Here is a 12,278-nt window from a genome sequence, read left to right as displayed (position 1 = left end):
CCTTCCTTGTCTAAGCCCCGCTTTTCCTCTTCTCTCACTCCCTTCTGCATCACCCTGACTTGCTCCCTCTGTTATGTTGCCAACTTGTACTTCCCAAGTGCTTAGTACAGTGCTCTGCACACAGTAAGCGCTCAATAAATAGAATTGAATGGATGATTGAATGAATGAATGGTCTTTCCCCGTCCCAGACCCAAAGCGCTGTATACATCCATAATTTATTTTTTATATGAATGTCTGTCTCCCCCCTTCTAGACTGTAAGCTCGTTGTGGGCAGAAAACGTGTCCATTTATTGTTCATTCACTCAGTTGTATTTATTGAGTGCTTACTCTATGCAGAGTGCTGTACTAAGTGCTTGGGAGAGTACAACAATTGTTTTCATAAAAAGACATCATGTGTCTGTTTATTGCTGTATTCATTCATTCATTTAATCATACTTATTGAGCACTTACTGCGTGCAGAGTACTGTAATAAGCATTTGGAAATGACAATTCAGCAACAAATAGAGACAATCCCTACCCAACAATGGGCTCACAGTCTGGAAGTACATTTGTACTCTCCCAAGCACTCTGCACACAATAAGCACTCAATAAATATGATTGAATGAATGACCAGGATGGAGATCCAGGGTAGGGATCAGGTGGGAATCAGGAGGAGGATCAAGGCAGGATCCAGGGTGGGAATCCAGGGTTTGGATTGAGGATGGCTCCCAGTTGGGATCAAACGTTTGGACGAGGATGGGAATCCAGGATGGGACCCAGAGTTTGGAAGAAGGGAGATGGGATCCCCCTCTAGAATGTAAGCTTGTTATGGGCAGGGAATGTGTCTGTTTATTGTTCTATTGTAATCTCCCAAGCACTTAGTACAGTGCCCTGCACACAGTAAGCACTCAGGAAATACAGTGAACTGACTGACTGAGGGTGGGATCCAGGGAGGGGACCAGGGTGGTAGTAGAGTCCTGGATAAAAGCAACAGAGCAGCAGCAGTAGAGAGGCCTATGTGGGCAGAGAATGGGAGTCAGAGGTCATGGATTCTAATCCCACCTCCACCATTTGTCTGCTCCATGACCTTGGGCAAGTCACTTCACTTCTCTGTACCTCAGGTACCTCCTGTGGAAAATGAGGATTAAGACTGTGAACCCCACATGGGACAGGCACTGTGTCCACTTAATAGTAATAATGATAATAACAATAATGATGGCATTTGTTAAGTGCTTACTATGTGTGAAGCACATTCTAAGCACTGGGCGGGGGGGAATACAAGGTGGTCAGGTTGTCCCATGTGGGGCTCACAGTCTTAATCCCCATTTTACAGATGAGGTAAATGAGACTCTGAGAAGTTAAGTGACTTGACCAAGGTCACACTGGAGACATGTGGTGGAACCAGGATTAGAACCCATGACCTCTGACTCCCAAGCCCGTGCTCTTTCCACTGAGCCACGCCGCTTCTCGTGCTTCACTTGAGTAGCTTCATGCTGCTTCACTTGATTAGCTTGTCTCTATCTCAGCACTTAATACAATGTTTAACACACAGTAAGCACTTCAAAAATACCATTCAAAAGAACAAAAACAAAAAAATCTACCCATTGGAGGAGAAGCCGGGACTGAAGAAGAGTAGATTCTCCACCGCTCTCAAGTCGCATCTTCTACTGTGGCTTAGTGCTCTGAGCCTCAGTTACCTCATCTGTAAAATAAGGATGAAGACTATGAGCCCCATGTGGGACAGGGACTGGGTCCAATTTGATCAGCTTGTATTTACCCCAGCACTTAGTACAGTCCCTGGCACATAGTAAGTGCTTAAAAAGCAAAATAAAAAAATCTACCTGTTGGAGGAGGAGCTGGAACTGAAGAGTCAATTCTCTATCACTTCTCAAGCTGCATCTTCTCCTGTGGCTTAGGGCTCTGTGCCTCAGTTACCTCCTCTGAAAAATGGGGATGAGCCATCTGTAAAATAGGGATGAAGACTGTGAGCCCCATGTGGGACAGGGACTGTATCCAACCTGACTAGTATGAATCCATCCCAGTGCTTAGAACAGTGGTTAACAAATGCCCCAATTATTATTGCTATTACTGGGTGGAAGCTTGGCAGCCATTGTCAGAGCAGCAGACTGGTGTGACTTCCTCCCTGTCACTGTATCTCCCTGCCGCCCTGTTTTCAGGATCCCAGGCTAATAATAATAGGAATCGTGGTATTTGTTAAATGCTTACTAAGTGCCAGGCACTATACTAAGCACTGGGGTAGAAACAAGATAACTCATTCTCTGTCCTACATGGGGCTCACAGTCTTAATCCACATTTTACAGATGAGGTAATTGAGGCACAGACAAGTGAAGTGAATTTCCCAAGGTCACACAGCAGACAAGTGACAGAGCTGGGTTTAGAACCCAGCTCCTTCTGACTCCTAGGCCTAGCTCAGAACCTTGGGGCACAGAAACCAGACTGGCCTAGTTGGTTACCATGAGCCAGTCACGGCCCAAGAAGGGGGTGGTGGATATAGCCGGGACTGCAGGTCTTGGGTCCACCTCTTCTCCAACCCCCGGGAAGCACAACTTTTCTTTCCTTCTGTCTAGGGTGTCATCTAACAGAACCCATCTCAGAAGCGTTATTATTAGTATTAATATTAATTATTATTATTATTAATTATTATTAATAATAAATAATAATAATAATGGCATTTGTTAAGCACTGGGACAGTTCTAGGACAGTGCTTAACATTTGTTAAGTGCTGGGACAGACATAAGCTAATCAGATTGGTCACTGTCCCTGTCCCACATTGGGCTCACAGCCTTAATTCTCCTTTTACAAATGAGAGAACAGAGAGGTGAAGTGACTCGCCCAAGGCCACACAACAGAAAGTAGTGGAACCGGGATTAGAACCCAGGTCCCTCTAATTCTCAAACCCGTGCTCTTCCTACTAGGGCAGTTCTGCTTCCCACAAGCACAGTGCTGGCTTTGTCCTCTCCCCAACGCTTAGAACAGTGCTCTGCACATATTAAGTACTCAATAATTCTCATTCACTGATTGTGTTCCCAATGCAGGTGCCAGAAGGCTAGGAAGAAGCTGGCATGGGAGATTACCGTGGGAAAGGCAAAATGAGGAGATCACTTCTCCTTTCCACCCAAGACCCCTGAAGACCATGACACGGTCCCGGAGTGAGGACAGCTACAGTCTCGGGGAGATCTCTGGGGTTGGGGCCCCCCTCCGGCCCGTGGCTTTGAAGGATGGTTCCCCCGGGGTCACGGACACCAGGACCCCGGCCCCTTCCCCTCCCACAACCGTCGGGCAGGAAGCCTGCCACCCACCCACGCCAAAAGCCAGGCGAGCGTTGGAGATCCTGGTCCGGAAGCCCAGGTCCACTAAACCCAAACCACCGCCCAGGAAATATTTTAAAGTGGATGCAACTGATGCAGAGAGGCCGAGACCCCCCGATGCGGATGGGGAAACCCCCAGGGCTGAAGGAGGAATGTCATCCTCTTTCTCTGAGGGCCAGGTGAGATCCGAGGGCACGATTCCGGCGACATTTGTGGAACTTTTAGAAACCCTAGCGAATCTCGCCTGTGAGATTTCTGACATTGGGCTCTGATTAATTCATTCAGTTGTATTTATTGAGCACCTACTGTGTGCAGAGCACTGAACTCAGCTCTTGGGAGAGTATAACATGACAATAAACAGACCCATTCCCTGCCCACAACAAGCTTACAGTCTAGAGGGGGAGACAGATTTTAATAAAAATAAATAAATTACAGATATAGACATAAGAGCTGAAGCCTGGGGGGAATGAATTCATTCATTCAATCGTATTGAGTGCTTACTATGTTCAGAGCACTGTACTAAGTGCTTGGGAAGTACAAGTTGGCAACATATACAGATGGTCCCTACCCAACAACAGGCTCACAGTCTAGATGGGGGAGACAGACAACAAAACAAAACAAGTCAGGATGATGCAGAAGACAGTGGGAAAAGAGGAATTGAGGGCTTAGTCAGGAATAGGCTCTTGGAGGAGATGGGCCTTCAGTAAGGCTTTGAAGCAGAAGAGAGTCATTGTCTGTTGAGTATGAAGAGAGACAGTGTTCCAGGTTTTGCCCTTGTCCATGCTGAATGGGTCATCAGGTGTGTCTGTCTTATTCCTCATATTAGAACAGAAGGCTTCTTTCATCAGGTGTGATTTCCCTAACATCTCCCCTCTCCCTCCCCAGTCCTTCCCTCCTCCTTCCCCCTTTTCAACTTTCCCATCTTTCCCAGCAGTATCTCTAGAGATCTCCTGCCTTCTCTCAAAATCCACCCCCTAGACCTGCACATCTTAACCCAAAATCTTTGCACCTTATCAAAACACTTGCCTCCTCCCTTCTTCCCTCCCTAACTGCCATCTTCAACTATTTGCTCTCCAGTAGCTTCTTCCCCACTGTTTTCAAACATGTCCATGTCTCCCCATCCTAAAATCACCCTCCCTTGATCCCATGGCTCCCTCCGATTATCACCCCATCTCCCTCCTACTCTTCCTCTCCAAACTCCTTGAGTGAGTCGTCCACACCCGCTGCCTCAAGTTCCTCTCCTCCATTTCTCTCTTTGACCCCCTCCAATCTGGCTTCCATTCCCTTCACCCCACAGAAACCACCCTCCCCAAGGTCACCAATGATCTCCTTCTTGCCAAATCCAACAGCCTCTACTCTATCCTAATCCTCCTTGACCTCTCAGCTGCCTTCAACCTTGTCGGTCCCCTGCTTCTTCTTGAAACATTACCCAACTTTGGCTTCACTGACACTGTCCTGCCCCAGTTCTCCTCCTATCTCTCTGGCCGCTCATTCTCAGTCTCTTTCGCAGGCTCCTCCTCTGCCTCCCACCCCCTAACTGTGGGAATCCCTCAAGGTTCAGTTCTGGGCCCCCTTCTATTCTTCATCTACACCCACTCCTTTGGAGAACTCATTCACTCCTAGGGAAGCAGCATGACTCAGTGGAAAGAGCGCAGGCGTAGGAGTCAGAGGTCATGGTTTCCAATCCCGGCTCTGCCTCTTGTCAGCTGTGTGACCTTGGGCAAGACACTTCACTTCTCTGTGCCTCAGTTACCTCATCTGTAAAATGGGGATTGAGATTGTGAGCCCCAAGTGGGACAACCTGATCACCTTGTATCCCCCTACAGCGCTTAGAACAGTGCTTCGCACATAGTAAGTGCTTAACAAATACCACCATTATTATTATTCCTCAACTACTACTCCTATGTGGATGATTCCCAGATCTCCATCTCCAGCCCTGATCTCTCTCCCTCTCTGCAGTCTTGCATTTCCTCCTGCCTTCAGGACATCTCTACTTGGATGTCCTCCTGTCACCTCAAACTAAACATGTCTAAAACAGAACTCCTTATTTTCCCGCCCAAATCCTGTCCCCCCCTCCCCGGCTTTCCCATCAATGTAGATGGCACCCCCGTCCTTCCTGTCTCACAAGCCCGTAACCTTGGCGTTATCCTTAATAATAATAATAATGATGATGGCATTTATTAAGTGCAAAGCAGTGTTCTAAGTGCTGGGGAGGATACAAGGTGGTCAGGTTGTCCCACGTGGGGCTCAGTCTTCATCCCCATTTTACAGATGAGGTAACTGAGGTCCAGAGAAGTGAAGTGACTTGCCCAAAGTCACACAGCAGACAATTGGCGGAACTGGAATTTGAACCCATGACCTCTGACTCCCAAGCCCGTGCTCTTTCCACTGAACCACGCTGCTTATCCTTGACTCACTGCTCTCATTCAACCCACATATTCTGTCCACCACTAAATCCTGTCAGTCCTGCCTTCACGACATTGCTAAAGTCTGCTCTTTCCTCTTCATCCAAACTGCTGACACATTAATACAATCACTCATCCTATTCCGCCTGGATTACTGCATCAGTCATCTGATTGACCTCCCAGCCTCTGGCCTCTCCCCACTCCAATCCACACTTCACTCTGCTGCCTGGGTCAGTTTTCTACAAAAACTTTCCAGACATTTTTCCTCACTCCTCAAGAAACTCCAGTGGTTGCCCATCAACCTCTGCCTCAAACAAAAACTGCTCACCATTGGCTTTAAAGCACTCAATCACGCTGACCCCTCCTTCCTCACCTCTCTACTCTCCTCCTACACCACAACCTGTACACTTCACTCCTTTAATGCTAACCTTCTCACTGTGCCTCAGTCTTGTCTATCTTGCTGCCAACCTCTCACCCACATCCTGCCTCTGGCCTGGAAAGCCCACTCTCTTCATATCCAACAGACAATTACTCTTCCCCGCTTCAAGGTCTTATTGAAGGCCCATCTCCTCCAAGAGGCATTCCCTGATGAAGACCTCTTTTCCTTTTCTTCAACTCCCTTCTGTGTCACCCTGACTTGCTCCCTTTATTCATCCCCCATCCCAGCTCCATAGCACTTATGTAAAAATCTGTAATTTCTTTATATAATAATAATAATGGCATTTATTAAGTGCTTACTACGTGCCAAGCACTGTTCTAAGCACTGGAGAGGTTACAAGATGATCAGGTTGACCCACAGTCTTCACAGTCACATCCCCATTTTCCAGATGAGGGAACTGAGGCCCAGAGAAGTGAAGTGACTTGCCCAAAGTCACACAGCTGACAAGTGGTGGAGATGGGATTTGAACCCATGACCTCTGACTCCCAAGCCCAGGCTCTTTCCACTGAGCCATGCTGCTTCCCAGCATTCATATGAATGTCTGACTCCCTTTCTAGTCTGTAGGCTCATTGTGGGCTGGGAATGTGTCTGTTTATTGTTGTATTGTACTCTCCCAAGCACTTAGTACAGTGGTCCTCACACAGTAAGTGCTCAGTAAATGTGATCGAATGAATGAATGAACAAAACAGAAACAGAAATGGGCAGAGAAGTCTGTTCCACTTTAGGTCTCTCTCTCTCTCTCTCTCACACACACACACACACACACACACACACACACACATCATTGATAACCTTCCTGTAATCATAGAAGCCTCCAAAATCCACCCCCACCCCCCCCCCCAATCTGTCCCCTGCCTTCCTCCAGAGGGACAGTCCCATCTAGCCAGTGTTTGGGAAACAGTTTGGTCAGAAGCGAAGGCTTGTGCCTATGATTCATTCATTCATTCAGTCAGTCAGTCAGTCATTCAGTCATTCAGTTGTATTTATTGAGCACTTACTCTGTCCAGAGGACTGTACTAACTGCTTGGGAAAATACAATACAACAATAAAGAGTGACATTCCCTACCCACAACGAGTTTACAATCGGGCGGGAGGGAGACAGACATCAATACAAATAAATAAAATTACAGATATTTATATAAGTGCTTTGGGGCTGGGAGTGGGGAAGAGCAAAGGGAGCAAGCCAGGGCAATGCAGAAGGGAGGGGGAGATGAGGAAAAGTGGGTCTTAGTCTGGGAAGGCTTCTTGGAGGAGATGTGTCTTCAATAAGGCTTTCAAATAAGGGAGAGTAATGGTCTGTTGGATTTGAGGAGGAAGGGTGTTCTGGGCCAGAGGCAGGACATGGGCCAGGGGTCAGCAGTGAGACAGGAGAGATGGAGTCACAGTGAGAAGGTTAGCACCAGAGGAACCAAGTGTGCGGGCTGTGTTGTAGAAGGACAGAAGTGAGGTGAGGTAGGAGGGGGCAAGGTGATGGACTGCTTTAGAGCCAATGATGAGGAGGTTTTGTTTGATGGCTGCCCTCAGGGCTCCATGGAGGCAGCCGCCACCCTGGGGGCCAAAGTGGGCCTGAGGGTCACGCTCTTCATCGCTTTCATGTGAGCAACAAAATGGAGCCTCCACCCACCCCTCCTCAGCCCCCACTTTGAGGGGTCGCAGGCCCTTCTCTCTGCCAGCTGGAGTTGGGGGGGGCCTCCACCTTCCCTGGCCATGCTGGGGAGGAAGGCCTGAGGGGAGGCCCTGCCCAGATCAATCAATCAATCAATCGTATTTATTGAGCGCTTACTATGTGCAGAGCACTGTACTAAGCGCTTGGGAAGTACAAATTGGCAACACCCAGATGCCAATGGAGAAGCAGAGTGCCTCAGTGGCAAGACTTCAGTCTTGGGAGTCAGAGATCACGGGTTTGAATAATAATAATCATAATAATGGCATTTATTAAGCGCTCACTATGTGCAAAGCTCCCTTCAAAGCCCTACTGAGAGCTCACCTCCTCCAGGAGGCCTTCCCAGACTGAGCCCCCACTTCCTCTCTCCCTCCCCATTACCCCGCCTTACCTCCTTCCCCTCCCCACAGCACCTGTATATATGTATATATGTTTGTACGTATTTATTACTCTATTTTATTTGTACATATTCTATTTATTTTATTTTCTTAATATGTTTGTTGTCTGTTTCCCCCTTCTAGACTGTGAGCCCGCTGTTGGGTAGGGATCATCTCTATATGTTGCCAACTTGGACTTCCCAAGCACTTTCTACAGTGCTCTGCACACAGTAAGTGCTCAATAAATACGATTGAATGAATGAATATGGAGGTGGATGGTCAGCCACTAGAGTGTTTTGAGGAACACAGTGACATGTATTGAATGTTTTTATAGAAAAATGATCCTGGCAGCAGATTGGAGTGGGGAGAGAAGGATTCCCTCTGCCCCGGAAAGGATTATTGCCCCCACTTCCAACCATTGAGGCCATGGGGGACTTATGTCCCTGGGGAGGGGCTGGGTTAGGTGTCGATGTCAGTGTTACTTGCCAGCTGCCTAGCTGAGTAGGCGGGTGGACAGGAAGGTCTGCAGCACTCACCCCTGGTGACCTTGGGTGTCTCTGGTGAACCCTCTAGGCCCCTGAGCACTTCTGGCAGTCACTGTGAGTCTCCACAGACACCTGGGCACCCCTGGCAGCCCAGTGTGTCACTTGTGACCCCTGGGAAAGCCTGGGAGCCCCTATGTGCCCCTGGAGACTGAGCCCCTTCCCTCCTCTCCCCCTCGTCCCCCTCTCCATCCCCCCATCTTACCTCCTTCCCTTCCCCACAGCACCTGTATATATGTATATATGGTTGTACATATTTATTACTCTATTTATTTATTTTACTTGTACATTTCTATCCTATTTATTTTATTTTGTTGGTATGTTTGGTTCTGTTCTCTGTCTCCCCCTTTTAGAATGTGAGCCCACTGTTGGGTAGGGACTGTCTCTATGTGTTGCCAATTTGTACTTCCCAAGCGCTTAGTACAGTGCTCTGCACATAGTAAGCGCACAATAAATACGATTGATTGATTGATTGATTGGAGGCCCCTGTGCATTGCTGGTGGTCTCTGTGAACCCTGGGCAGCCCCTGGTAGCCTTTGTTCATCTCTCATGACCCCTATAAATCCCTGGTGGGCTCTGTGAACTCCTGGCAGCACCTGTGTGCCTCTGGAGGACACTGTGTGGCCTCTGTTCATTCATTTATTCAGTTTTATTTATTAAGCGCTTAGTCTGTGCAGAGCAACTGGGAGAGTACAATATCGCAATAAACTGTGAAATTCCCTGCCCACAACAAACTCACAGTCTAGAGGCGGGGAGGCGGGCATCAATCCGAATAATAAATAAATTGACAGATATATACATAACTGCTGTGAGGTTGGTCGGGGGGAAAAGCAAAGAGAGCAAGTCAGGGCTACACAGAAGCGAGTGGGAGATGAGGAAAAGTGGGGCTTAGTCTGGGAAGACCTCTTAGAGGAGATGAGCTGTGGGCAGTCCCTGGGTGGCCCTGGTGGCCCCTGTGCCTCTCTGGTGACCCTTGTAAACCCTTGGCAGCTCCTGTGCATCTTTGGCTACCCCTATGAACTTCTGGCAGTCCCTGTGCACCCCTGGAGGCCCCTGTGAACCCCTGGCAGCCCCTGTGTTCCCCTGGTAGCTCCTGTGCACCCCTACTGGTCCTAGATGCCCCTGGTGGCCCTTATGCATTTCTAGTGACCCCTGTGCAGCCCTGGTGGCCCTTGTGCAATCTTGAAAGCCCTGGGCATCTATGGTGTCCCCTGTGAACCACCCACAGTCCATGTGTGTCCTGGCAGCCACTGTCCACCCCTGAGGGGCCCCTGTCTGCCCCAGGCTGCCACTGGTTGGGCAGGGAGCTCCAGGCTAAGAAGAACTTGGGGCTGGAGCAGGCAGAGTGGGGCTACTGGAAACAGGATGTGCCTGCTTTCGGCAATATGAGAACACAATGACTTGCGTCACCAGCCTCGGGTTCGAACCGTGGGGCCAGAAAGCAGAACCGAGCCAGAGCAATGGAAATCAGCTCCAAGACTCCCCCTCAGTTGCACAGACATCCCCAGGGGCATTTATTCATTCATTCAATCACATTTATTGACTGTTTACTTAATAATAATAATAATAATAATGGCATTTATTAAGTGCTTACTATGTGCAAAGCACTGTTCTAACCGCTGGGGAGGTTACAAGATGATCAGGTTGTCCCACGGGGGGCTCACTGTCTTAATCCCCATTTTACAGATGAGGTAACTGAGGCACAGAGAAGTGACTTGCCCAAAGTCATACAGCTGACAGTTGGTGGATCTGGGATTTGAACCCATGACCTCTGACTCCAAAGCCCGTGCTCTTTCCACTGAGCCATGCTGCTTCTCTACAGTGCAGGGCACTGTACTAAGCGTTTGGGAAAGGACAAAAGAACAATAAAAAGACATATTCCCTGTCCAAAATGAGCCTACAGTCTAGAGGAACAATGGGGTGCTTGGCCGCTGCAGCTGTAGGTGTCTTAGTGAATGGCTTAGGTGGTTCCACAAGACAAGAGGGCCAGTTCTTTTCCCCTTTTTTCCATTCTTCTGGAGGGGGAGTTTGCAGCAGGGGGGCTGCTCAGGATTGCTTGGTATATTCCGTGTAAGCCAGAGGGGAAGGCAACCCCTCAACCACCCCCCCTGCCTTACCTCCTTCCCCTCCCCACAGCACCTGTATATATGTTTGTACAGATTTATTACTCAATTTATTTTACTTGTACATATTTACTGTTCTATTTATTTTATTTTGTTAATATGTTTTGTTTTGTTCTCTGTCTCCCCCTTCTACCTACTGTTGGGTAGGGACCGTCTCTATATGTTGCCAACTTGTACTTCCCAAGCGCTTTGTACAGTGCTCTGCACACAGTAAGCACTCAATAAATACAAATGAATGAATGAATGAATGAATTTAGCCCCTCCTTAAGCCCTCTACAAAGCAGTTCAGTTCCTCTCCAACAATTCAGGTCCTCAGAACTCCTCAGAAAGATAATACAGTTTCTCCTCTAAATTGTCATTTGGCCTTGTTGATTCCGGTATCAAATAATTCAAGCTGGAGTCACTTTTGGCCTTGTTGCTCCCAGGATCAAATAATACAAGATGGAGTCACTCTCGCTCACCACAAGTAAGTGCTCAGGGAACACTGTCAGAATGAAGTAGATTCAGAGCGGGGCAGTTTTCGTTCATAATAGTGGTATTTGATAAGCGCTTACTATGTGCCAGGCACTGTACTAAGCGCTGGGGTGGATACAAGCAAATTGGGTTGGACAGTTCTATCCCACATGAGGCTCACAATCTTCATTCCTATTTTCCAGATGAGGGAACTGAGGTCCAGAGAAGTGAAGCAACTCACTCATGGCCACAAGCAGACAGGTGGAGGAGCTGGAATTAGAATCCAGGTCCTTCTGACTTCCAGACCTGTTGCTCTGTCCACTAGGCCAAGCTACTTCCCTAGGTCACCTTTTCATTCTGTGATGGAATGACTTTCCCAGGATGTGCCTGCCTCATATTGACATTCAAACTCAGAGCTGCGTCCCAGAGAGAATGTCACCCCCTCGCAGCTCTTTGTATCGCGCGAAGGTGCCGTTTTGACACAACTTGATTTCCTGTTTATACCACAGGAAGCAGGAAACCTGTCGCCACAGGGGAATCAAGCAGCTATAACCCGCAGCGTCGCCTCAGCTCCTTCACAAGCTGAAGCTACGGAGGACACGTCTGCCTCTCTCGGGGCCGGGGAAGAGGTCGAGGGCTTCAGTCCAGGTAAGAGTTGGTCGAGACCCCCAGGCCGGTACCCTGAGTCTGGCCCTGTGGGAAACGGGGTTTTTGATGGGATTGGAATCTTACTTTAATATAGTTGTGGTACTTTGTTAAGTGCTTATGTGCCAGGCACTGTACTAAGCGGATCCGAACAAATCAAGTTGGACACGGTCCCTGTCCCATGTGGGATTCACTGTTTCATCCCCATCTGACAGATGAGGGAAATGAGGCCCAGAAAAGTGAAGTGACTTGCCCAAAGACACCCAGCAGGCAAGTGGCAGAGCTGGGATTAGAACCCAGGTCCTTCTTACTCTCAGGCCCAT

At 48.4% G+C, this 12,278-nt stretch overlaps 1 protein-coding gene across 5 annotated transcripts in view; it reads left to right on the top strand.

Moving 5' to 3' along the window:
- IL16 (interleukin 16) overlaps nucleotides 1-12,278 on the top strand; it is an 80,961-nt gene that overhangs the window by 48,289 nt on the left and 20,394 nt on the right. For all 5 annotated transcript variants that reach the window (XM_038767504.1, XM_038767503.1, XM_038767502.1 and 2 more), the window contains 2 exons: nucleotides 3,036-3,487; nucleotides 11,820-11,958. In XM_038767504.1, the coding sequence (XP_038623432.1) occupies nucleotides 3,036-3,487; nucleotides 11,820-11,958 (591 nt within the window). The remainder of the gene's footprint in view (nucleotides 1-3,035; nucleotides 3,488-11,819; nucleotides 11,959-12,278) is intronic.

Source organism: Tachyglossus aculeatus, chromosome 26 (genome assembly GCF_015852505.1).
Source record: "Tachyglossus aculeatus isolate mTacAcu1 chromosome 26, mTacAcu1.pri, whole genome shotgun sequence".
In the NCBI taxonomy this organism is placed as follows: Eukaryota; Metazoa; Chordata; class Mammalia; order Monotremata; family Tachyglossidae; genus Tachyglossus; species Tachyglossus aculeatus.
Note: the sequence above shows the minus strand (reverse complement) of the source record. Positions and strands in the feature narration are given on the sequence as shown.